At 42.2% G+C, this 26514-nt stretch overlaps 1 protein-coding gene across 3 annotated transcripts; it reads left to right on the top strand.

The window, feature by feature from the left end:
• The first annotated feature begins 3776 nt into the window (after positions 1-3776).
• EPN2 (epsin 2) lies at positions 3777-24248 on the top strand. 3 transcript variants are annotated; one of them, XM_009864538.1, is made up of 8 exons: positions 3777-4555; positions 14033-14145; positions 15643-15735; positions 16003-16159; positions 18771-18944; positions 20508-20600; positions 21496-21711; positions 23293-23658. In XM_009864538.1, exons 1-8 carry the CDS (start codon positions 3961-3963, stop codon positions 23628-23630), a joined length of 1779 nt encoding a protein of 592 aa, XP_009862840.1. In that variant the 5' UTR covers positions 3777-3960; the 3' UTR covers positions 23631-23658. The 3 variants fall into 3 exon arrangements, with proteins under 3 accessions (XP_009862840.1, XP_009862839.1, XP_009862841.1); XM_009864537.1 differs by having other exon boundaries at positions 3785-4555; positions 15643-15740; positions 15981-16159; positions 23293-24248; XM_009864539.1 differs by lacking the exon at positions 20508-20600 and having other exon boundaries at positions 3785-4555; positions 23293-24248.
• Positions 24249-26514: the final 2266 nt, after the last annotated feature.

Raw genomic sequence — 26514 nt, 5'->3', positions numbered from 1 at the left:
GCCATTTGCTCCCTTCTCTAAAACCAGATGTACGGGGTTCCTAAGCGCCTCTGGTGCAGTTGGGCAGTAACGGAGGCTCTTCACTTTCTGGTGCTGCTTTTTGGAGCTTGACACCTGTGTGTTATGTTTAATCAACTCCTTCAGAAGTGAGGTGAGAGTTGGATTGTTTTTGCCTTTCTCACGGTTTGCCTTGCAGCAGAGCTTTTGGCCGGATCGCTGTGCGGCTCGGTCACCTCACTGATTTCACAGAAGGCGAATCAGTGCTAAAAGGTTTCATTTTCTGTGAGACCTTTAATTGATTACTTTTACTGCGCTGTTGTGTAATTTGATGCAAGAGAGAGAGAGGGGAAGTGGTTGGAAGGTTGGGAGGCCACTGGGTTTGATGCTGGCTTACGATTTGTTTGCATGGCGTGAGAAATTGCACCCTGCTCGTCTGTTTGCCTGCTCATGTTGTGATTATGATTAATTCTTCAGGTATGTATTTCATTGGCCAAAATTGGTGGTACTTAGGACTAGTAGGTGTTCCCATGTATTGTAAAGTTTACCTTTCCAAATATCATATGTGGTATTCACAAGCATTTGGGGGGAAAAAAAAAATCATTGTTTTATTACTTGCTACAAATTAAAAATGTCACTTTTTCTTTGGTTGGAGAGGTACGCATAGGTGAGGCACTTGCTTGTACAGTGTGCTTGGCTTTTAACAATGTTTTGGTAAGGCCTCTCATCCCTGGCCTTTAAAGAAACAAAACTCTCATAAGACAGGAATGTTTTTCATAGATTTACAGCAGGTTAAAAGACAGGAAACGGGGTTAGGAGTAAATGGTTGGTTCTCACAGTGAAGGGTTGTTCTTAGCGAAGTGTCCTGCCAGAGATCAGTGCTCTTGCAAACACTCCTTTTCCCAGATCATTTCTAAATAATGAGGTGGCCAAGCTGAACCAAAGTAGTCCTATTTGAAATGAATCTGGAATTCAAACGAAGGACGAAAGATTGTGCCGTGCTGAGTGATAAAATGGCAGGTGAAATAACCTCTCAACGCATTCGCACAGGGGGAAGAAATTACCCTGGTTTCTTCTGCTCAAGTAGAGGGACAGCTCCCAAAAGGCAGATGGACTTAGAAAATAGTTAGTAAAGAATGGGCAGTGCTAAGCAGTAAATTACTGTATTGTGTATACTTTTGTTACTTCTAAATCTGAAACCCTGAATGTTTAGAAGTGTGTGTATCTTAAATGGAAGTGTAATAGGTGCTTGGAAAGATATTGGGGATGATATGGAACGGTTTCTAAATAGAGGGACCGAATTTCAGGAGATCTTCAGCTCAGAAGGCAGTAGCCAATTTCTTAAAAATTGTGAGCAACGTGAAGAAGCCAGAAGGGGTTTATTCTTTTTTAAAAAGCGTGCCCCCTGTCTGCTGCTTGGGGAATAAATGTCAAGGTTTGTGTAGTGTGATCACTGCCCTGCTGTTCCCTGCTTGCTGAGGGTGGAATGGGAAGTACAGGTGACTTCAAAAAAGGGGCTGATAGAGGCCCGGGATGCCTGTTGCTGCCTGTAGAGCCTCTGCCACAGGTTACGTCTGAGACACCTGAGCTACTGGTAGTGTAAGGCAAGGGAATATACTTGTGCTCTTGTTTCATTCTCTTCACGTGTGGATTTCTGTCTGAGGGTGTTGGGCTTGGTGGACTGACTTTTTATCAAACTTGTTTAGGAGGTTTTGTAGTTCTCATGGTTTTGATTTTTGCTGTTATTTACTGCTTTTCTGGTTGGGTGACAAGCTCAATCCTTACAGGGGAGATGCATTCTTCTGATCTGAGATCTAGATCATCAGTATAGTTGTGCTGATGATTAGGCTGGCACTTGTATCCTCTGCTGGCTCCAGTTTTACCAGCTAGAGAAGTCACTGCCTGCAGCCGGCTCTTTGTTCTTCATGACCATCTTTCTACCAGATGCTGCCACCTCCTTGGATAACTTGTTTCAGATTTTCAGTCTGTGAACTTGCCTTAATCCATTACTGCCAAAACCAAATGGTTTAGCTTAAGTAAGATATGTGTGTGTTGTGTTTTTCTGTGGTTTGCTTTTTTCTTCTCTTTTTGATTGGTGCCTAACCTTTTGAGTAATGCATTAGAGAGTGACCACAACGGCAGGTGAGCCAACAGATTTGGACAATGTTAATTTCTGAAGTGAAACAGCAGTCACGATCACCTGGAAATGTTTATATAGGAACAGTCTTTATATAGGAACAGTCTTTTTAAATTCTGGATTTATGATGCGCAAGCTTGTAAGTGCCCTGGGAGAAGGTGTGCCTTTTTGTGTCTGTTGGTACTTGCCCTCTGACAATAGATCAGCGTTCTTCTACAGCTGGTTATAAATATCAGGGAAAACACTAGGATGATGCAGTTTACCTGAAGTCTGGTGTTGATCTCTTCTAAAGTTAATTTTCTGTGATGCTATAATAGTGTTTTATTCTGCCAAAAATTAACTTTAGTGGAACAAAAAAAGAGACGGTAACTCACTGGACCTGCTCTGTGGGAGTTAACTTGTCCAGAATGGTTTTCTAGGAAAAGTACGTGCCTTTGCGCCGAGAAAGTCTTTATACAGCTGCATGTTGTCCAAATTGACACTTAATTCTGCTGTCATTTGAAATAGCACTGTAGTTATTTGAAGAATGATAACAATGTTAGGCTTGAAATCTGCTTCTCTCCCCTGCCTTTTGTAAGTGATACTGTTGCTTCTTTGGAGTGTTTGGAGAAATGTTATTAGAGGACATCTTGCCTGTGCAGGCTCTGGTAATGTGGCAAGTTCCCCTACAGAGTCAATGCTTAGTGTTCGTGCAACTGGTGAGTGTGGAACACTATTCTAACTGTGTTTATATAACAGCAAAATCTGCCAGTTTAGTCAAGTAATGTATTATAGAACTTAATAGGCTTCTGTTTACTTGAAACAGTGACCTTAAATTAATAACTGAAATGGCTTTCTAGCTCCAGAGCTTGTCCTTGGATTTTCTTGTCAGTCATTTTGGTTTTACAATTGCATTTTCATATGATTAAAAATTCTTCTGTGCGGTGTGAAAGACACACAGAGCAGAAACTGTGGAGCTGATGAGTGTTGTCAAATGTACAAAGTAAATGCATTTGGAAAAAAACCCATTTCCCTCTAATCTGCTTAGCATTAAAGGTCACCTTGAGTTGGAGTGCGTCGTTCTGGTGCTCCTTTCTCTTCCCTGGGCTTCAGCTGAATGCAGAGCACCGTTCAAGATCTCTGTCTGGAAATTAAGCATGCTTTAAGCTTACCTGAGGTTTCAGAAATAGCTTGGTTAATTTTTAGTAAGTTTGCTTTTCTCTCAGTGTGCAGATTCCTACAACAATGCAGTTGTCAGCTGTTAGAGGGAAGCTAACGGCCCCTTTTCTTGTGTAGCTCCACCCCAGCTCTGTGAGCTGCCATTGTAATTTCTGTAATTAAAAATTCTAGGTAGGTTTTACCTTTTTGGAAACGAAATCTGTGAAGCGTATCTTGGATTTGTTTCTGATTGGCTTTTAAAAGTTTGCATTCGCATCAGCATGGATGTCTTTTTGCTTTTGTCCTGGTCAGCAGTTCAGCTTTTTATTCTTCAGTGGTTAATATTACTTGTGAGAAAGGCAAGTGTTCCTTCAGATGTCCTGAAGAAATTCAAGGAAAAGATTCAAGAGTTAACTTTAGCAGAATTTCTTGGAAGTATATGTAGATTGCTTTCCTTGTAGGAATAATTAAAGACACAACTAACACGCTTTGTTTTCTTTCCTTACTCAGGTCATGATTTTCATTTTCTCGTGTGATTCTCTTGAAGAGAGGAAATGATTGTAGTGGAACGCGTTACAAATAAGCCACTGATCCAGAGCCTTTGCAGTTCAGAAACGTTCATAGAAGAGCAAATATAGCCCTTTTTTGTTTGTGTTCTGGAATCTGTCTTGTTAAAAAGGGAAATAAACATGACGACTTCGTCTATTAGGCGGCAAATGAAGAACATTGTGAACAATTATTCGGAGGCCGAAATAAAAGTTCGAGAAGCGACCTCTAATGACCCCTGGGGTCCCTCCAGTTCATTAATGACTGAAATAGCAGATCTGACTTACAATGTTGTGGCCTTTTCTGAAATTATGAGCATGATCTGGAAACGACTCAACGACCATGGCAAGAACTGGCGACACGTCTACAAGGCCCTTACTCTGTTAGATTACCTGATTAAAACTGGTTCTGAGAGGGTGGCGCAGCAGTGCAAAGAGAATATTTTTGCTATCCAGACGTTGAAAGATTTTCAGTATATTGACCGAGATGGTAAAGACCAGGGCATCAATGTGAGAGAGAAATCCAAGCAGCTGGTGTCTCTTCTGAAAGATGACGAGCGACTCAAGACAGAGAGGGCCCAAGCCCTGAAGACCAAAGAACGGATGGCTCAGGTGGCCACTGGAGTGGGGAGCAATCAGATCACCTTCGGCCGAGGCTCCAGTCAGCCGAACTTATCCACCAGCTACTCGGAGCAAGAATACGGCAAGTCTGGAGGATCCCCAGCATCTTACCATGGCTGTAAGTACAAGCACGTGAAAGAAGTTCTTCCTTTGCTTTTAAGAGATTTTGTATTTTGATTTGCTCTTAGACATAAGAGTAGATGGTGTCCGCTCGGAGGGTGAATATGCTGCCTGCAAGGGGCTTTTTGCAGTGGCTGCGCCTTTGTAAGTCTGCTGTGGCACTAATGTCTCTTCAAATGACTGGTTAAACGTTTGTTTTGGAAAGGTTGCGTGTATTGACGTAAATCAATTTAAAAAGCAGTTGTTTATTGTCAGTTCCCAAAGGTAGCATTGTGAAGCTGCTTTTGTGAACCTGTTCCAGTGTTTGATGTGATAGGCCCCTGACCTCAGTAGGGAGGTTGTGAATGGATTTTTTTTGTTTAATTTGTCTCTAGTTTTAAAAGGAGTGCTTCAAAAGTTGTTCTGTCAAGTTGTTTTTGTGAAGTGCAATTCAAGTTAAAAAAAAATCCTACTATTTTCTGGATCATTTTGCTCCTTTATGTTGCTACTATTTTATTTTGGAAAGAGTTTTGGTATTTAATTTCCTTTATTGCTTGCTCAGCAGTTCTTAAGAGTAGTAACACTTTGAATATGTCTGCGTTTAAGCGTTTAACTGTCAGCGTTTGGTATGCAAGTATCAGTATTAAATACTATATTTCATTCTTAAAAAAATATGACAATGATGTGGGGAGAATGGATTTTTTTATAGCACTGCTTGGGGGAACTCCCTGTCATGTTAGGAAGAGGCTTGATTCGGCACTAAATCCTTCTTAATATAAGTCATGATCTGATGAAAGCTGCTTTGGCTGGAATGTCAGTGGTTGTGGTCTAATTCTGAAGGAAAATCTTTGAATGCTTATAGTGTGGGGAGGACTGGAACTGAGCCCGTGTGGTGAATCGATTGAGCACCGGTTTTAAGAATGTTCAGTTTGTCATGTCCTGAGTCCCAAAGTGCTTCTCGAGTTATAGATATGAGAATGGTGTCAGTACCCCTGACACGGACAGACATTTTCTGTGAAAGGCAGTAGGAGAAATCAAACTAGGATGGAGAAAATCTCTGACCATTTAAAACTATGGAGAAGAGTGGGAATATTTTTTTTTTTTTCCCCAAATGAAATATGTTTAGGAGGCAGAGCTCAAAAAAAGTGCGTGAAAGTCTCCAGGTATGAGAATTTTCATCTTGTCTCTTACCTAGCAGTGGAAAACCAAACATCTTAGTTTTTCTGTAATAACCATACTTGAGCATGGATTCAGTGTGACTTTTCAAAGAAGAACATGTACATTGTTGCCACACCAATAACATTTTTTCTTGTGAGGTCTGTAGATCTGTCTGACTACAACAAAAATCCTTAATTTAAGAGGTAGCTTGAAATACTGTTGTGGTTAAGTGACACTGATGGACTGAAATAATAGCCATTAAGGTATGCTGAGCACACCTTTCGTTTGTTCCACAGGGTGATTTCTTCAGCAGCTCCTAAGTTTAATTAGTGCATGTAACTAGTGTTTGTCATGTTAAATGCTACCAGAGGCTTCAAACCATTCCTTGCAGCAAGGGTTGAGCAATGCAGGGTGTGTTTCTGAGTTGTTGTCCTTTGGACACTTGAAGAATTTTGATGGGGGACTAGATGTCAGGAAGCAAGTTGGGTTATTCCTTCAGTCTGAAGTGTTGATTCACCGGATACTCGTATTTGCCCGCGTGTGGCTTTGCTATGTATCTCTATTTGCAGGATTGCTGTTGAGATAATGATTTCCTAATCTTTTTTTCTCCTCCCACCTAAGCATGTACCTAAGAAGCTTTAGAAATCTCAGGGTTTTTTTTTTTGCTTTTTTTTTTTTTTTCTTTAAATTCTTCCTCTGTTGTAGGCTCTCCTAGACTTAAATTACCTGTCAGGAAAACTACAGTTAGTTTTTGTGATCTGTATCTTTTAAAGTTTTAATATGTTTCTTATATGGTTTAATTGAGTATAGCAAAGCAACCAGCATCTTACAAAACAACTGTGCCGAGTGCTTCCGATAATGGAAAACTCTGTGTAGAGCTTTGTCCTTTATCCTAGGAAACGAGGAAGGAATGTCATCAAAATCCAGAAATTTAATCTGTTACGTAAATGTAAGGTTGTTCCTGTGCCTTCTACATTTAATGGCAAAGCTGTTTTTCATTATTTAAACGGGAAGAGATTGTATCCATCATGTTTACTTTTATTCTATAACGATACCCCGCTTTTGTTCTGAAAATATGTGTTCAGTAAAACATGTAGGTGGAAATCAGTTCTGCTTAGCTCCTGGGAAGTACTCTCCTTGTAACAGTTTTAAGATGCGGTTGCTGTACTCTATGTTCTGGTAGAATTATCTTTCTTTCCTCTGAGCCTTTGAAGAGGAGATCAGAAGCATTTAGATTCGCAATCTATAGCGTGAGATTTGCCTATTAAAAATGTGCATCCACCCTCTTTGCTAAGTATTTAGCATGTCTTATTAACATTCATACACAAATAAAGTTTGAGAGAGTGTAACGGCCTTTTTACCAACGTAGCTAAATGAAATGTTTCATCTCAGTGTTTTGGTATTGGTGCATTTTACTTTTGTTCCTTTCTAGACGCAGTGGGTGGGAATTAGAGATTTCGAGGATGCATCCTCCTTACTTGAAAAGATTACCTTTAGCTGTAAAATCTCCTCGGTTTTGATACTTTGTTGCAGAAGAAAAAAAAGCCTGAGATGGCTGAAAGAGCTTTTAATACTTTCTCCAGGACAGATCACTAGGGGAACAAGTAACTTCCAGCGGATAATATGTCCAGATTGTGCGTGAGCAATCTCTTCCCCCTTCCGTCAGTTACTGAAAGTGCAACATTGGATGTCAGTGGACCCTTTTTTTGTTCCATTTCTTCAGAATGTTGAATAGCTGCACTGCAGAGCGTTGACTGTCAACATTGCAGTGCTCAAAGTACAGCTCTTCTCAAGCTTCTTCAGCCTGTGTGTAGGCTTGTGTCTGACGGTGTGTGTAGAAATGGGGTTTCGTATCTGATGCTGAGCCAGAAAGTTTTTTCTTGCAGAGTTGCTGGTCTTTGTGTCCCAAATTTTTCCTGTTTGAAAGAAATAAAACCAATATCCAATATCGCACACATAGTGTGAGAGAATTCAAGATGGAAAAGGATCTCTTGACTGACGTACCATTGTCCCTCACTGCTGCAGACAGGTCACACTGGCAAATACGGACATTTTCCCTGTTTTTTTGCAGGTATTTTCATCTCTAACAATCCTTGAGAAACTGTGAAAAGTGAAATGGTGAAGCACCATAGTTTTTATTAAAATACTTTCCTCCAAAGCTTTGCCTTAATAACTTTGTTGGCCCTGAAGATCTCTCTGCTGTAAAGCTCCTATAATTCTCGGGAGTGTATTACGACATGTGAATATTACTGTCTATCTGTGCAAACATTTGTCAAAATATTAGTGTGGTTTTGCCATCTAGGCTCGTAATCTGTAAATGGAAGCCAAGAGAGATGCTGTAGCAAAAAACCAAGGTCCTCCCAATCTCCATCTTGTCAGCAATTTCTGACATACTGGGGACAGTTGGCTGTCTTCCAGCTTTAAGCCAGGGGCAATTGATATTTGGATTAGGAGCTATTAAATATTCCATGACAAAATACATAAAAGCTTTTGTTTGGTTTGGAAAATGTGTAAATTGTATGCAGTTGCATGAAATCTGATACCAGGTTTTATTTCACGTGAAGGGAATGTTCTTGTTTGGTACCGAAAGTAACCCTACTGGGGAAAGGAAGGAAGATAAGGTGAAGATGTAGAGTCTTTTGGAGGAGTAATTGCCCACCCCTAATCTGGTTTTATGTCTAAATGTTGTCTTTATCCTAGACTTTAGTCAGTTTTGAAAACTTCAGCCTCTTGTTCCTAGCCTGGTTTCACCTCCAGCTGCCGGTGACCACTTAAATAGGATTCTGGATTTATGGCTGCATGGGGAAAAGTAGGGTGTTCTTAATATAGATCTCAAAGTCCTTCATCTAGGAACAATCGTTTTAAAGTATTCCTTCAGCAGAGGTTTACCCAGGAATATTACTGTGTTGCTACACTGGACTTGTCAGGGTGGCAGAAATGTCACCCGCAGCCTCTGCTGTGTAACAGAGAGATTAGAGAGCACCTGCCAAACGCTGCGCTCGAGCACCTCTGGCCTGCAGGGCTCCTCAAGAAATGGAGCAGGAGGCTGCGGGCTTGGATTATCTTGTTTTTTTCTCAGCTGCCTTGAGTGCAGGTTAGCCGTGTCGAAGACACCACGCTTGAATTAGTGACGGCTTCCAAGAATCCCTGGAAAACGCTTCTCCTCTCCCTGTTACTGCCTTTGTGTTTTAAAACCAAGCTTACAGAAGCCCTGCTTTTTAAAGAGCTCCAATCCTATTACGCCTAAACCGGGACCTACCTGTGTTATTTCGGGTCGTACGCGTGTACTTTCCTTTGGCCATCTGCTGCCTTGCACTCAGGAGTGGTGGCAGAGCGTGACTGGGGTGTGTTTGAGCGTCCTCATTTCATTTACAGAACTGCGGCAGAGTAGGGAACGAGGCGACGTGCGCGCTGTGACCTGATTTGAGAGGAGCATTTTGCCTCGAGGTGCGCCGCTTGGCTGAGAGATCGGACTCGTTATGGGCATAGCCCGTTTGATAAAAGATTGGCCAAAGATGGACTGAAAAGGGCTTTGGTGGGTCTTGTGGAACGCCAAGGCTGTTCTCCTTGCCTGTAAATATTGTTGGGAGTGATTTTCTTTAGCTGAAATAATGAGTTTTAATATTTCCCAGTGATTATTCACGTTAAGTTGACTCATTTAAAAACGGTTTTGTGAAGCGTCAGCAAGTTTGTGTTCACTCATCTGTTTCAGCTTTGTCTCCACTTTTGCTCAGAGTAGAAAATAGTTTGGGGGAATTACTAATTTGGGTTTGACACTGTAGGAAGTTCAGAATGCTCCTGTTTTTGAAGTCGTGGGGGATTTTTAATAATCAGTTCAACATCTTTGCACATTGAACTACATCTCTGGCCTTTGACCATAGGAAATACATGGCATGTCCTCCAGCAGTGAATCTGGATGAGCTGCTTGAATAATTTCTGTAGTTTGAGGTGTTAAAGAAATTTGATAGACTTCTGTATTATCTGTCAGATGTCACTTTACGCTTGAATAATTTCTGTAGTTTGAGGTGTTAATACAGAAGTCTATCAAATTTCTTTATCTGTCAGATGTCACTTTATAACTTGATTTAATCCTATTTTATACTTTTATTTTTCTGGTGCTCCAGGTAAAGGTGGGCGATGCCGTTGGTGTAACTGGGCTTCTCTAGTTGCAATGATTTGTCTAACTGTGTCCGCTAAAATGCGTGGAGGGATCACCTAAGAGAAAAAAATGCCCTTTAACCAAAACAAGCTTTAAGGATTTGTTCAGTGTTAAATGAATTTCAAAAGTGCTCTATCTCCTTCAGTGCAATTAGAAATCATACAGTAAGGCTGATCAGCTCTACCTTGTCACATTAATAGGTGCTATTAATTCTCCTCTTGCATTTGAAAGATTTCTTTAATTCCCAGTGGAAAGGTGGATTACACAATTCCTTCTAGATTAGGCGGTTTGCACGTGCCCTTTCGTAATCTGAGAGGTTAGGTTGGCTTTTTGAAAGTATCCCGTATTTATTTCAATACTCTTTCATTTGAAGACTAACAAATGGGATCTCTGTTTGGTTCCCAAGTGAATTGCTATCAGTTGTTAAGTTCTTACCTTGATATTGTTCTAATTTTTCTGTCAGCCTTGATTTTGTCTACCTTTGTAGGCATATGACTGAGTGAGGGAGCAGTTTTTCTTTCTGAACAAATGTGACTGAGAGCTGAATTCTGTTTTTAAGAATGCCACATGCACCTTAGAAAGCTGGGGCTTATTTTTCGTAGCACTTAGTCTAGAGTGACATTTTAAAAGAACTCCTGAATGAAAATACCCAGTCCCATTTTTATGCTGGGACCAATTTTTATCACTAAGGTAGGGAATGACTCTACTTTTTAGCCATATACTGTATATACATGCAAACTCAGTAACTTAACCACGCCTGGAGACATCTACAGAGGGCTTGTAATAGAGCCAAAAAAATGGTAAATTACCAAAAGATATGTATGAAAGACGTCATGGTGTGTACTGGAGACAGATGGTGGAGCAGAATCCCGCTTTAGTGATTAACCGAGGTTAGAAATCATTTCCTCGTGCTGCAGCTAGAGCCATGGTGAGAAGCCGTCCCGGCGACACGTCTCCCTGCGGAACCCGATGCCCAACGTGGTTGCTTCTGGGCAGCCTGGCGGGGCCGGGATCTCCGAATCCTCCAAGCGGCCACAAAGCAGGGCTTAGCAGGTCAGAATTGATCTATTGAGCCCCATCTTACATCAACATCTGAGTTAACTGTCATGTGCTGTGGGATAAGAGATTCTTTGTGCGGCAGCGATACTGTTACTGAGCCAGTAACCTTTATGCTAGATCCTGGCGACTGAGACGGTGATGTGGGATGAGACCGACACAGAAGGGCAGTTTTAATGCTGTGGGAATTTAGGAATGAAGTTGCTGGCCTAAACACGACAAGATTACTACCAAGAACAGTGTTTTGAATTTCCCTTAATCCTTTTTCAAAAGATGTGCTGGCAGCTGTTTAATGTAGATGGTTTTATAACCACTGCAGAAGTTTAAATGCAAAATAGCAACATTTTTATCAGTGTTTTTTAATGTGAGGCCCAAGGAAGAATTTCAATTTGACTTTTTTTTTTTGGTAAAAGGAGCTCTGAGGTGTGTTTTAGAGTCAATAAAACCAAGCGGAAGGAATTGCTGCAAAGCCTAAAAATGAAAAGCAATAAGCTCTATCTGTGAGAGACCCCTTGTGATCTGCGTTCAGGGCCTGGAGCCGCTGAACGCTGGTCTCTGGTGGGAGCTGGGAGCTCATGGAGCTCTCAGCCAAAGCGAGCGTGCCCTGCCCGTGCGTGGCCGGGAGGTGATGGCACACTGCGGGAGGACAAGTGAGCCGCTGTGGAGGAGGGTGCTAATCCCAGCACCTTGTAGCTTTTTAGGGCAAAACCGCTGGGTATGGGTGAGCGTTTTGCAGTCGTAGTCATTCGTGGGCAACTGGGAGGAAAATTGGTGGAGTTAACCCCTGTTTCGTGTGATTTTACAGTCATGCTGCCGTCAGCTTCTTAGTTGGTACGGAATGTAGTTGTATCAACGGAGATGGACAAACACCTGCGCAAAAAGTGCAGGAAATCACGTTATTCCCCACAACTGCAGTTAAAGCAGCAGAAGACCGGACTCACCGTCCAGTTGCCATCTGAGGTGACCGTGTTGGTCATATGGATGGTCCCGTTCCTATACTTATCCAGCTCTCTTTTTAAACCACTTGTGACTCTTTCCTGCTAGAATTCCTGCCGGAAAGCTCTTTCTTTCAATTTGTATCTCAAATTTATTCATGGCCAGTTTATACCATTAGTTCTTGCCCCTTTATCTTAAATAGCTTTTCTCACTCCATAATTTTTGAAAGCCCGATGTGTTTAGCGACTGTAAACGGCTCAACCTTCTTTCTGTCAAGATAAGCACATAAAATGTTCTCTGTGCTCTGAAGGAAACTTTTCCACGTCCATTCTGTTTTGAAATAATCTGTCTTGGATTTGAATGACTAGAATTGCATTTGTGCGTGATGAATGCTTTGATTCAGTTGGTGTTCATATGAGTAATAGGTGTGTAAGTTAGTGCTTGGGAGTTACTGTATGTTTTAGCACTAAAAAAAGTTCTCTAGATCTCTGTCCCCTGCAGTTGGTGCCCCCAATTAGTAGCAGGTAGTCATCAAATAAAGTGATTTTTCTTAGTATTATTCCATTTTCCTCCTCAGTATTTTTTTTTAATATTCCCTTTTTTCCCCCCCTCTAGTCTGACACATCTTTGTAGCATTATCTTTGAATTTTCCAATAACCTCCTGCATTTATTATGTAGTTTTTCTTAAGGTGTTCATAAACTCAGTTCTTGAGAAAGTCAAATTCCTTGATGGTAGGCAGTATGAAGTAATCCCATTTTTAACTGTTTTTTTACCTATTTCAGTTCCTACAGTACACTCTTTTTAACAGTAACAACCTGTTTAGCATCATAAAATGCTAAATTGCCACTTAGACTAACTTCACTGCGTTTCTGGGTGATAAATTAATTAGTCCCTTTAGGAACAGAGTGGGGTGGGATGACAGACACGCTGGATGTTGTGGAAAGGAAAGGTCATTTCCTGTTTATGGAGATTCTCCTGCCTTCTGGCCTGCGAGATGAGAGAGAAGCTTGCATTTTCTATTTTGTAATGTCATTTTGACCCAAGACTTAAGGGGACACTGGGACCTATTTGGAGGATTAAAGCAGTGACTGAAAAAGTAGTTTTTAAAATTACAGTTTGGTAATGCCCAGCTCGCCTAGTAAGAATAAACTTGATTTATTTGAGCTTGACATGCTAATTTAAAAATAGGATCCCTCTTTATCAAATGTCAATATATGTTTTGCCAAAATAATAATCAGTCCTACCATTAAATACAAACTTGCTTGCCAAAGTAAGATAAAATTTCTATGTAAATGATTTGGATGCAAGAGAAATATCTGAGGTAGTGCTCTCAAATAATGTTTTATTTCTGTAAAGTGATAAATCTGCTGGTGTTGTGCCATTGGGCTGGGGATTTCTGCATGGTGCTCTAGTGAAAGCATCAGCAAAAGAAGATTTGTGTGTTGAGGAATTGTGTATTTTAGCTGTCAAGGAGGAGTGGGGGAGACAACTAGCTAGTTTTTAGCTAACAGAGATCTTCATCCAAAGAAAGACCAACCAAAACCAACCAACCCTTGCAACCTGTATATCAAACTTTTTTTTTTTCTATTTTTTTTTAACAGAGAATGATACAGTACTTTTGTAAATTTTGAGTATGAATAGCTGGCTTGTTTGTCTCTGAGTCTGCCTAGTGGTTAAGAATAGGTCTTTATCTGGCCCATTAAGACTTGTATTATTTTACAGAAAAGTGGGTGGTATCCAGTTTTACCCTGATATTGGCCAAATCCCAGCAAATCCGTACTGACATTGAAAGATGTAAGAAATACCAACCAATGTGTTCTTGGGAGATTAATTCTGCAGCGTTGGGTTTTTTTGAGTGAGTGTCCTGCCTCCAGAAGCTCTGATAGGTCAAGACAGGGTATCCAGCATTCGTTGGGGATAATTCTTGATATTACAGCCCAACTAACACAAACCCCCTTGGTTTTCCAGGAACATTTTTCCTTAAAGATACTGAACTATCTTGCAGAGTTCGCCCTGCTTCTGTGTCCTGACTTTCTAACCTCACCTGGGTCGGAGCTTTCTCTCTGACAGCTGAGCAAGCTCGATGGTGGGCGTCAAGTTGGTGGCCCTGGGCAGAGAAAGAATCAAACCTGGTGCGTCTTTTTGTTGCTTGGTGTGTTAAATCTGCTGATTTTTGTCTCCAATAGCTACGTCCCCTCGAGTTTCCTCCGAGCTCGAGCAGGCCCGGCCTCAGACAAGTGGAGAAGAGGAGCTCCAACTGCAGCTCGCGCTGGCCATGAGCCGGGAGGTGGCGGAGCAGGTCAGTTCCCGTGTAGGTTTTCCAAACTGTCCATCCTTTGATAGTTGAGACTACAATCCTGGCTGGGTTGTTTTTTTTGGTTGGGGTTTTTTTTTTCAATGGCAGCTTGGCTTTGCTCCAGGTGGAAGAGGGGGAGAGAAAGGCCATTTCGGAAGATGTTGCTCTTTTATTTATTTATTTTTTTAAAATAATTTTTGAAAATTTCTTTTTAAAGTAACTTCAGCCTCTGAGCTGTTGAGACTAGTGGAAGATGACAGTCACTTTGCAACAAGACTTTGTGTGGGAGGATGTTAACCACCACCCTACTGAAGATGTTTTCAGTTAGAAAGAAGTGAAAGCATGACTAGTCCAGAAAACCTTCGTTAACGGGGCCAGCGTAAGAAATGTCGGTGAATTTTGACTACAATGAAATTCTGAATGATCTGTTCGTTTGGGAAGATTGTCTGAAACAGAAGGATGCCCTGACAGAAGATGCTAGAATACATAAAGAACCTGGTTTAAAATAAGTCATCTCCTAATCTATCACATGGGTTATATTACTGTGTTAGCTCTTAGGAGGTTCGTTCTGAATTTGGAGTAAATGCTGTAATTGTGGATCAAGTTTATTGCACCGAAGTTGCTGAACCTCAGCTGTGAGTGAAAATTCAAGTCAGCCTTGCTGAGTGTCTGTAATGTTTTAGCGGTTTCCTGTAACCAGTTTAGCTTATAAGTGTTAGTATCTCTGTGCTCGGAAAGGGAAACTGTCACCCGGTAAACTTTGTCATTTTTGAGCAATAAAGTTAAAATAAGAATCAGACTCTCTCCGTTGAAATAGCCTAATTGTAAGAGAAATACCGTCTAGGGAGTTAGTCAACTTCTGAAAGGTGTGATGCAAGCAAAGATATTTTAAAGTAGTTGAATGTACCACAAATGTGGTAGTTTACAGATGTTTAAACCCTACAAAATACATGTAGAGTTGGCCAAATTAATTCGCTTTATAATAGTTGCATCAGGTGTGGAGGGAAGCTGACAAAAGCCAGGAGAATTAAAGTTTAAATCACCAGTGGTGATTCGAATGCTCAGAACCATTGCAGTAATTTAGAGATGGGATATTTACTTTGTCTGAAGTTCTGTGGTGTTCCCGGCATAGTAACTGAATTTCGGGAAGAACGTTTCATTTGTAGCTTTCCCATTAGGAGCAAAACAATCCGAGGGTGACTTTCAGTCAGCAAAACCCCTGCTGCTGTGATTGCGCTGTCACGCTGGCCTTGCAGGGTCGGGGATGCTCCTGACCTCTGTTTGAGGCAAAAATCACCAGATTTATTTATTTTTTTTTCCCCCTGCTTGCGTTATGTACGAGTTAAGGGCAAATAATCCTGGCGATGTGCATCCCTCCTAGGGTGGCAGGGAAGGGCTGCCCAGGCCTCCGCTGGCAGTGTCCTGCCCAGGGGGCTGGAGGCAGCGAGCAGCACAGTCTAGGCTAATGGTCTATATCAACAGTGTTGATTTCCTTTGCAGGAGGAGCGCCTCAGACGCGGAGATGATCTGAGATTACAGATGGCTCTGGAGGAGAGTCGCAGAGACACAATTAAAATTCCCAAAAAGAAGGAGGTAGTGCCTTCGACTAAGAAATTCCTGGTTATGGTGCCAAAAGCTGAAATACAGTAACACAAAATAGCTTAATACTGAGCTCTTTTATGCTTTTGGGATTGCTTTGTTATATAGCTTAAAGCTTCTTCCGTGTGGGTTAAATTTCAAACTACTAGTCGATGCAGGTGTGTAAAAGGAAAAAAAAAATAATTGCTTCTTCACTCTGATGGGTTTGTACTTCACGCTGGTAATGCTCTTGGTTAAAGCTCAGATTATTCCTGCCCTCAGCACACCACTCTGTTGGACCTGATGGATGCCCTGCCCTCGTCGGCACCAGCCCCACAGAAAACAGAGCCTTGGGGACCTCCTGCTGTTGCAAACCAAACGGATCCCTGGGGAGGATCCACAGTTGCAGCTCCTGCCTCTGACCCATGGCAATCATTTGGTAAGAAGAAACTGCCGGGAGGAATGCTTCTTTAAAAGCTTTGGCTTTTTTTTTAATGTGAAGCTTTTTCAGACTTTCTCAACGTCCAGCATCACACTTGCTACTGACAGAATGTTGGTCCACTTTGATTTTCCTGTACTCTAGATCTCCTTTTCCCCTGACTCATTCCCAAGCAGAAGCCAATAGATGCTGCACTCTGTTCCCCCTTCTTTGAGCATCTGGCTTTTCGTATGTGCATTTTGACTCTTTAAGAAAGAGAAGAGCAAAGCTCCTGTGGTCTTTGTACAGCAAAACCAGGTTGCCTCTGACGGAGGGGATTCTCGTGCTTTGCCTGTCAGCTATGTCCAGTGTCATGAGTTTAAACCCTTGCTGGTATTTAATACAGTATTTAGGCAAGATGCTGAGCTTAGGAAGGCCACAGATCTGAATCACCGTGGCTTTAATTGCTCCTAATGAAGTGGGATGTGTATAGCAGCAGAACCGATGGATTAAACTGTTTAAATGGAGATTCTTTTATACTGAGCAAAGAAAAAATTGGGGTTACCATTTTAAATATTCACTGTGTTTCGTAAGCTTTTGATGCTAAATTCGTGGAATCTGTGCAGTGAAAGATCTAGTGCTTCACATCGGAATGAGGGATGAAGCCCGCTTTTCTCGTGTGTTTGTTGTTGTGTGTGCGTGTTGCTGCATGGGTATTGTTTTCTAGATTAGCCAAAATCTGTCCAAGGAGTTCGTCCTTTGCAGAAGGAAGTTGATGGTTCCTCACAGTATGTGTTAAAATTGCTACATCTGTCGAATTGGAGCCAGATCTATTTTTTTGTTGGCTTTGGATTTATTTCTTGTTTTGAGGCGCAAGTGGGTTTCGGTGCAAGTGAAAGGTTTTTTGTGAAGACTGACAGCTTAGTTCTGTCAGTTTTGCTTTAGGCTGGTGATTCTACGACCTCTTCTATAAAGTGCTTCAAAGTCATTTGCATTAGCATTCAGCACACCACCATCCGGATTCCTGATGAAAATTTTCAGGTTTAATAATGGCATGCTTTTCTTTTTTTTTATTCTCCCCCCTTATTGTGGAGGAGGAAGGCGTTAAAGGCACCTACATAGCTGCTGGGCCGGCTACAGTTCATTGTTCTACGTGAAATCTGTTCCTGTTTCGGTGATAAACTGCAAACATAAAATCCGAAAAAGTCCAACTTTTGCACCCTGAGGCTGTTTATTGTATTTTTTCATGGTTAAAAGCTGAACAAGATTCACCTTCTTCAAGTCTTGTGCTCGCTACATCATCCAATGACAAGATTTTCTTTGCATCTGGAGCGTTTCCTGTCAGTGCCTTCCAGCTTTATTAATGCCATAGAACAACCCCGTGTTCCAGCTTGCTGGTTACTTGGCTCCCAAGGATAGTCTTGCAGATGTCAGATTTATGAATCTGACTGCTAATAGAAGAGTGACTCATTAAGCTGTATTTCTCAAACCCTGCGTGAGCTTTGGCATTTCAGTAGAGATAATGGAAGCTGCGGGAAGGTGTCTTCCCAAGTGCCCTCTCTTTGTGAAAGAAAAGATGTTTTTGAAAGCTTCTGTTTATGGGAAGTGCTGTCATTAGCATTTCTTGTGTGCTGTTGCTCGTAACTCAGCACTGAGGGTGGATAAAGGAAATGTAAGTACTGGTGTGGGAATAGCTGGACTTGTGGAGAATTTTAGCATTTCCTGCACTGAAGCTGTAGCAAGACCGTGCCACCTGTCGATGAAACAAAGGCCAACGCTGCAAACTGGAATAGCTGAACAGCAGTTAATCAGTAGGTTGGGAGAGGGAGAAGGAAAAACTGGTGGGAAGTTGTATATAGTGAGCCAAGTTTCCTTCTGTTTGTTTCTCCCTTTCACTTCCTTAATTCGTGACTTTGCTCTGGGGAGCCCTAACCTTGGGCACAGCCTGTAGCAGTTTGGTAACTTGAATTTGTAGGAATGCAGAGCCATCAGCATCTTGTGATAAAAAGGGGGATCCTGGACGTACGAGGACCGGGTTTAAAAAGAAAAATAGGAAAGGGTATCAGCGGATAGCTTAGCTCTGTGTCAGGAGGAGGGCTTACAAATGAGAATTAAAAAAGCACAACTAGCTCAGGAAGGTTAGTTGTTAAACTTTTATAAAATAACAGTATGGTTAAAAGAGTTTAAAAACTATTTCCTTGGCATCTTGCAGATTTCTATTCTTTGTCCAAGTCTTAAGGTTGTGTATTTCCTACTTTCTAGAAACCTTTTTTCCCCCTGAGTTCATAAATATACCTGTGATTTAGGTCACGGTCAGTTAGATGCTCTTTGTTGTGCTGGCAGCCTCTGTAACAAAAGCAAGTTAATTTTCTTGTTGGAACTGCAGATTTTTTAATTCCACTTCAGATGGGAGTTTTGTTTTTCTTCATCTGTCTTGCAGATTCACTTGTGCCTGTTACTCGGTACGTCTGGCACAGATGCTGAGACTTGTCAGTATTCCTGATGCTGAACTGCGTCACCTATTTATGTTTGGTATTAATTGGCAGTAAGAGCTCATAAGAGAGATTAATCTCCAGGGAAAGCTTTCAAAGGGAAACTTACTGACCTGTGCTCCTGCTGGCTCTTCTTGCAGGTGCCAAACCAGCTGCTTCCGTTGACCCTTGGGCAGCACCAGCAGGATCCACAGCTCAATCTCTGCCCAAAAATGTTGACCCTTGGGCTCCTGCTCAGCCATCTTCTACTGCAGCAAAATCTTCTGTGGATCCTTGGGGACCAGCAACTGCAAACAAACCTCTCTCTACTTCTGGTGAGAAATGATCTCATGCCGTGTCTGTATTTGGTTTTGAGTAATGAAGGTGAAATCTGAATGATTGTCTTGCATTGCTTCCTTAAAAGAAGCTACGAGCACAACAGTTTGTAGAATGAATGGGAGTTGTAATGGCTACCAGGGAGAAAAGAGCTTCGGATATATTTATTTCAGATGTATTTGTTGTAACTTAGAGCTCCGAATTCATGTTGCTGCTTTGTGCTCTGTCCCTTCGACTTTCTTTTCTTGGTATGCGTGGATGTGCGCTGGGCACGTATGACTGCCGCTGCTGTTTGGTTTTTAAATGGGTTTTATCTTTAATTAGACAAGGGCTTAATTTCTGGAAATGAATGATACTGTAATTTTACCTTTCATCATGATGAATAGCTCTGCAGATGGATGGCTCTGCAGATGCAGATTGACAGGTCGAGCAGCTCTGTGCTCCGAGGAGACTTTGAGAGGTGCAAATGAAGGTTTGTTACTTCAGACTGAGGGTGTGAAAGCGGTCCCTCAGCCCTTGTGTAGCACGAGGCAGAAGGTGCTGATATAATTGTCTGTTTGTGCTCTGTACCTAATGCAACCGTGATGAATCTTAATACCTGGTATTTTCATGTTGGCACCGTGGCTAAATGCATCCTGAATGCATTTTCTGCTAGTCAGTCAGCTGAGTGCATAATAAACAAAGGAATCCGAGTACTGCAAAAAAATGCCTAATCAGCTTTTCACTGGGCAAAGAGCAATAACTGGATCATCACGAGAATGATTCTTTATCTATGGTGGGTCTTTGTGCTTCGTGAGAAGCACAATCTTCCCTCGTCCTTTTCGATTTTTATCTTTTTGTCCATCCCTTCCCTTGCTTGAAACGTGTGGAAGCCTAAAGCTAAGTTAGAAAAACATTTCAACTAATACAAAACAAAAAACCAAAACAAACCCGTCCATACTTGAAAGCTTTTTGGGAACGTGTTTGCTGTTCACTTAGGTGTGGTTTGTCTTCCTACATTTTGAGGTAAGGGTGTGTCTGCGTTTTGAAAATGTTACGTTTTCGTTGGTTGCAAACTGGGTGAGTTCTGGTGCTTTAGCTCAGAGGGCCTTCCCACCTCTACGTGGCACAGATAACCTTTTCTATTGCTTTCCTCTGCCTTTTAACTTGGAAAGCTAAGTCAGATCTTCACCTGAAGTCGTAGCAGGGCTGCGGTTGCCTTTGGAACTGCGTTTTACTTGAGGGCTGATTAACACGCTTCAGAGTTTAGGCTGCAAATTCGTTGCTGTTCTCTTCTTCTGCAGCAGTGTGTGCCTGCCCACACATCTGTGTAGTGCCTTACCCTGTGATTTCAAAGCACTTTGCTCTGAATTAGGTGGCTGAAACCCTGCGAAGGGACAGTTCTCTGATGGTCCCCTTCTCTCTGGTCCTGGATAAGAGTAGGAGCGCTCAGGCTGATCTGAACTGCTGACAGAGAGGCTGCTCAGGGATGTGAACGGGTTAGAACTTGCTCTCAGTAGTATCAGGTGCGTGATGCAACTGAAGATCTGTTAATGACAGGGCTGTCTTGTTGTTTTGTGCAGGAAGTACATCTTTTGACCTCTTCAGTAATTTGAATGGTACAGTTAAAGATGATTTTTCTGAATTTGACACACTTCGAACTTCCAAAAAGCCAGGTATGAATCAAATTCTTAGCATGTGGACAGTTTCGGTGATAGTGTCAGCAAAAAGTGCCTCTGTTCTTGAATTTTATTTTAAAAAAAGAATTAACAAAAGTGAAAGATTAAAGCTGATGATAATGCAGCAGTGAAAGCTGCTTGTTAATATTTTGGCCTGTGCATGAACTCCTTGGGAATGGACTTTTTGCATTGGAAGCCATAAAATTTCACTGTGTAACCTTTCGTTGCAGTGATACAGAAACCTGTTTGACTTCTAAATTTACAGCATCCAACGTGCTTGGAGTGTGGCTTGTGCTCAAAAGAGTCAAACAGAACAACGTTGACTGAGGTTCTCAAATGTTTGAATTCTAATGTGTAACAATAGTAGGAAGATGAGAAAATAGACTTTTATGAATACTTAATTTTTTTATTTGGTCATTAGTCACTAAAATAAAAACTGCCAGACCTTAATGTGGAAGCACTTTGACATTATGTACTTTCAGGATGGTTCTGCCTGAAAGAATAGTGACTGATTTGAAGGTTCCACCATCCTGGGCGGAATGGAGCTAGGAGGGGTGCAGCAGTGGGGTAGTGCAAGGGCAGAAGCCAAGGCTTTTGAATATCTTTTCCTTGGAGACTCCTTCAACACTTCTGTTCCAGCATAGCTGTGAGAATATCCATCAGGGCAAGTCAGGGAGAGCGCTGCAACTCTAACCGTAGCTGCTTCGCACTCTTCTAAAGAACGTTGATCTGCTTGCATGCTGTCAGGGTCTAACACGGACCAGAATGTTTAAATCTGCCTAATACAGACACTAGATTTTAAAAACATTTCTGCTCTTAGAGACTTCAGGGTTTTTCTCCGCTTGACTTCGTAGTTTAATAAGTTTTGTTTTTTCTCTTTGTATTGTTTCAGCTGAATCAGGTTCCACTTTGCCATCTCAGCATAGCGGTACCACAAGTCCCGATCTCTTTGATTCCCAGCACTCGAGCATGACATCAGGCAAACAAAGCGCGGCTCGGAAAACCCCGGAATCTTTTTTGGGCCCCAATGCTGCTTTGGTGAACCTGGATTCACTGGTGTCTAAGCCACCTCAACCCGTTACTTCACTGAACCCATTCTTGGCACCAGGTCTGTTTCTGTGCTTTCCTTCGGTTTTCTGTTTTATCTTTCCCTTCCTGTAGGAAGACTCCACATAACCCAGTCCTGTTTGATTGGACATAAGCTGATTTGGCCTTGTCTGTCTTGATTACTTCAGCCAACAGATCATGACCCAGAGCAGGAGGGCGAGGCATCATGGTTTTTACTGCCAGACCCTCAAAACTCCGAGTTTCTGCTCTTGCGTCTGCAGCTGATCTGCTGCCTGAGCTTTGCTCAAGCAGGTTCTTTTCCGCTCTTGCCCTTGCTCTCTCAAAACAATCTGTATTAGAAGGCAGCTTTGGGGTATTTAAAATGTGTGAACTAAAGCCGACTGACTGTCAGAACAGGTAAGATGTGAGTGTGTGTCACCAGAGAGTCCCGTGGGAAGGTAACAGGTAGCAAGTTCTTGTGGAAGCAGGTAGGAATTCCCCTTTTGCTTGCACTACAGCAGGCACAGGAACGTCTCTGACTGCAGCCTGAGGTCCCACGTAGCAAACTCTGCAGCGTACTGTGGTGGGTTGCTGGTCAGGCTGTCGTTAGGCTGGTGTGATAAAACAGTTCTGATCAAAACCCACTCTCAGTGTATTTGGGGGAAAAAAAGAAAAAATATTGTAGCAGTTCTCCTGTTAGTTGGCCTCTGTTAGAAGTGAGCGTTTACACAGAGCAGATTTAGGTGGTGACATTAAGCATGTGGAAGATGTGCTTTTCAAAAGCTCTTCATATGCACGGAGACATCTGTGACGTTTGTCTAGCAAAATACCGTGAAATCCTATTTCAGTATTAGTTTCTTCACTCTTCCAATGGAAAAAAAATGACAGTTTATTAAACTTCTTGGGTAGGAAAAACCCAGCAATTCTGAACAGCCTTGGCAGTGTTTAGCAAGAGGAAGTCTGTGTGTCTGCCGTTACCGGTTACTACAAAAAGTTTGTAGGGAGTCACTGGGCCATCCAAATAACGGCGTACATATACGGTAAAAGGAATGTGTAGTGCTGGCAGCAGTCCAGAGAACCTCAAACGCTGGGAAAGTTACTCTCTGCTTTTTCAAGCGCCGCTGTAATTCCGCAACAGCTTGTTTACTTTATGAATTCTTGTCAAAGCTCAGTGCCAGAAACATGGGCATCTTCTTAATGGAGTTGACTGGATGAGATCTTGAAGCAAATGTACAAATCTGCAGTAGCCCCATTTGGAGTGGAGGAGTACAGAGAGCCCGCAGTTCTTCCGTAACGCAAATTTGAAGTAGTGTTAAAAAAAAATAAATAAAGTTAGTGATCTGGGTGTCATGGTTAGGCACGTTCCAGGTAACTAAATCCAGAGACTCTCTCTCTTCCACTTTGAGAAGTGGAAGCGGTTGGTCAGCGAAGGGATGTTCATGGCATTGGAAGGTTTGAGGAAACAAACTGCACTTGTGCACTGGTTACACCCCAGCTGGATCCGCCGCAGGCTGCTTTGGGGTTGGGAGCACGTGGGGACATGCGGTGGGCGCGCTCCTCGTCAGGAAAGATGATCACCAAAACCTTGTGTTTATGGAAGTGTGGTCTCTTCCCCTCTTCCCCCTTCTTCTCTCGAAACCAGGCGCTGCTACAGCCCCGACTCCAATCAACCCCTTCCAAGTGAATCAGCCTCAGCCGCTCACCCTGAATCAGATGAGAGCGAGTCCCGTGATGGGAACCAGCCCTTCTTTCAGCGCCGTGCCGCCGATAAACATGGAGCCCATACCTCTGTCTTCCATGGCCCCCGTGCCCGTGGCGATGGCCCCACTACCGGCCATGGGCCCCGTGGCCTCGATAACGCGGATGGGCCAGGGGCTGAACGTGAGCATTGCAGGATCAATGACCCAACCTCTTCACAGTACGGGAATCCCGCCGGCAGCCTCCCAGTCTACAAATACAACTAACCCTTTCCTCCTATAAAGACCCGATTCAAGGAACTTTTTCTTTTCATAGTGTTTCCAGGCTGAAGTCTTTACAGCGAAACGAACGTGGCCTGTGTGGACTGAACGGTGTGTAAGAGACTTGGAAGTAGATTTGCAGTTTACAGTTATGATCTTTGAAGAGTTGTCTCTACTTACCAGTTAATCTAAATCTAGTCTTTGCTACAGATGGTACCTTACTTTGGCTTGTTGAGCATTACGTGAAAACGTTCAGACTTTTCACCAAAGTTAGATTCTGCCCATTTTGTTACTTTGTTAATCATTTCAATACACTTTCTAGGGAGAACCTGCCATTTTAAACTCCGTTGGCTATTTTGTAGATGTCAGATGATGTGCTGGATCCTGAAACTGCTCTTTACCTGCATCTGTCACTTCCTACGCCCATACGATAGACCTGAGATTCAGAGTGCTAGTGAATGTTTTGCACATAACTATACACAGTTCTAGACTGTTGGTTCACCCATAGTCCTTACTCTTAGAAGAGAACGATTCGGAGGGCCCAGGTGGCTGGTTTTTACGCATTAAAACGTTGCGACGTGAAATCACGCTGCTTTCGTCTCAGAGGTTTGACTGAGAAAGCAAGCTTGTCTCAAAAGGAAAAAAAAAAAGGCAAAAACAAACAAAAAAAAACACAGAAAAAACCCCACCACCCAACAACAAAAAAAGCCAGACAAAAAACCCCCCCACAGAACAACCCCGAGAACATTGTCAAGTTGTCAAGTGCTGAATTCGTACACTACTCTCGAAGGACTCTCGAGGCGCTCTCGGCGAGTGGCGGCTGCACTCCTGCCGAGCGAGTGTCCTGCTCTGTGCTTGTCCTGTACCAGCTTCGTTTGGAAGTTTACCCTGTGTATTTTGTTTTTATTTGACTTACAAGGTGAGTTGAAAGGAGAAAAAAAAAAGAAAAAAAAAATACAGCGGGACAACTTTGAATTCAGTTTCACCGGGGCAAGCTTTAAAACTAATTCAGGCTTAACCTTGCTATATGCAGTTACTCTTGTATACTTTTGCACATATTTTGTTTAGTACAGTTTCATATTTGAGTTTGCAGAGTTACCTAGTAGTCCTTTTTTTTTTTTTTTTTTTTTTTTTTGGCTAATTTTTATAATGTGGTTCTTATTTAACTGTCTGGTTTTGATAGATTTATCAAGTCTGGCTGAAAAATTAAGATATTGGCAAATGTCATTTTTATGGTTTTAATGCCCTCTTATTTATGGTTTTAGCTCTTTGTTTCTGTAAAGAGAGTTTAAAAGGGAAGATTAACACTAAAATATTTACTTTTAAATGAAGTATTCTTAATGCAGATCAAAACAAATTCTCGTGACTAATTATTTTTAGATGAATTTGAGCATAACATGATTTAAGACTACATTAAAAAGAAAAAACACTAAAGTCGCCTTTCCCTTGATTTGTTCCCGTTTCCTGATTACCAAAACGGACAGACGTTTAGCCTTTACGGAGATCAGAAGAGAGGCTTTTTGTTTTCTTTTCTTTTTTTTTTTCGTGTAATACTCCTTGAGATGTTAAAAATCCTGACGTACGAACGCGACTCCTTAATTCCATCGACTAATTTTTCCTAACGAGAGGTGCACTCTCTATTAACAAGCGGTTCCATTCGTAAGCCGAGCTGGGCTTTTGGTGGATTTTTATTTTTTTTTTCGTTAACTTGCATGTCTGGACTCCTCGGCACCAAAACCACGCTCAGGTTTCGACTGACGTTTCTGGGGGAAACTCAAACCACCTCCACGCCACGAGACCGAGCTGTGCCCGCTCGGAAAGGGATGTCCCAGCGCTTGCTTCTGCCTTGAGAGCATCTCTGGGGATGGACTCCTGCATCCTGGGCGCCTTCCCCGAATTAGAAAAGGTGGGGCGGGCAGAAGGAAGGAGGGAGGGAACAAAAAAAAAAAAGCCAATATTTCATGTTGTGGTGTCACCGAGGGTTGCGTGCCGTGGAGAAGAGGGGCTGGCTCCTGCGGAAGGGACCGAGCTGTGTTTTTTGGCGGGTAGGAGAGGCTGAAAGACTATCAAATCTCGGGTACGATCCCAGGCTTTAGCTGTGTGTTAGGTCGGTGCAGCTCCTGTTAGGACGCGGAATCCGAAACGTGTGGATGTTTCTCTGCAGATCGTTCTGTCCTCTCGACCGCTCGTCGGTATTTGCAAGTAGGATTCAGAATATTCGTCTGCTCTTGGGGGTTTTTTTTGGTATAGGAGGAAAGAGAATTGCTGTCCACACCCAGTATGTCTTTAAAGGAAAAAAAACAAAACAAAATGAAACGAAAAAAAAATTCATGTTGCCTTTCAGAGTAAGGAAAAATACTTTACTTTTTTGTTGTTGTTGAAGTTATTGAAAAGTGTAGACCAGGAAGGGTGTGATTCTTGCAGATGGGGGGGGAGGGGGGGGAGAGTGCTTTCCAGTTGATCTGTGGCAAGATTTATCCGTCGTCATTTTTCCAATTTAATTTTATCAGCAGTGGAATTGAGGTCGCTTGATGTTTTTTCCCTCAAGTCTTGTCAACCTGAATGCGTTTGCAACAGTTGGATGGGGCGTTGTCTGTTCAGCCGGAAAGGTCTGACCGCATCCCCTGGTTAAACACTAGGTAACTGGGTTTGGAGGGGAGGTGGGGTTGATATAGTAAGTATTTAAAATGATAAAGTCATCTACAGTTCAGAGTCATGAATTGACTAAGAAAAAAACAAAAATAAATGTGCTGTTTGTCTGATCGGGAGCCCTAGCTTAATGAAACTGCTGAATGGCAAATTGTCGCTTTTACCAAGCCACTTCTGTAAGAGCTGTATTACTTTTACATTATATATATATATATATAGAGACATATATCGCACAAGAAGCCACGCCAAGGCACTCT

This window comes from Apaloderma vittatum, unplaced genomic scaffold (genome assembly GCF_000703405.1).
Source record: "Apaloderma vittatum isolate BGI_N311 unplaced genomic scaffold, ASM70340v1 scaffold14332, whole genome shotgun sequence".
NCBI classification, from domain to species: Eukaryota; Metazoa; Chordata; class Aves; order Trogoniformes; family Trogonidae; genus Apaloderma; species Apaloderma vittatum.
Note: the sequence above shows the minus strand (reverse complement) of the source record. Positions and strands in the feature narration are given on the sequence as shown.

Bases quoted from the DNA above. Each gene is read 5' to 3' on its own strand.
- EPN2 (XM_009864537.1), top strand. From the start codon at position 3,961: ATGACGACTTCGTCTATTAGGCGGCAAATGAAGAACATTGTGAACAAT. The intron at 15,741-15,980 runs GCCTTCGACTAA...TCTTGGTTAAAG, and splicing joins CCCAAAAAGAAGGAGGTAGT to CTCAGATTATTCCTGCCCTC. The intron at 18,945-20,507 runs GTGAGAAATGAT...TGTTTTGTGCAG, and splicing joins CAAACCTCTCTCTACTTCTG to GAAGTACATCTTTTGACCTC.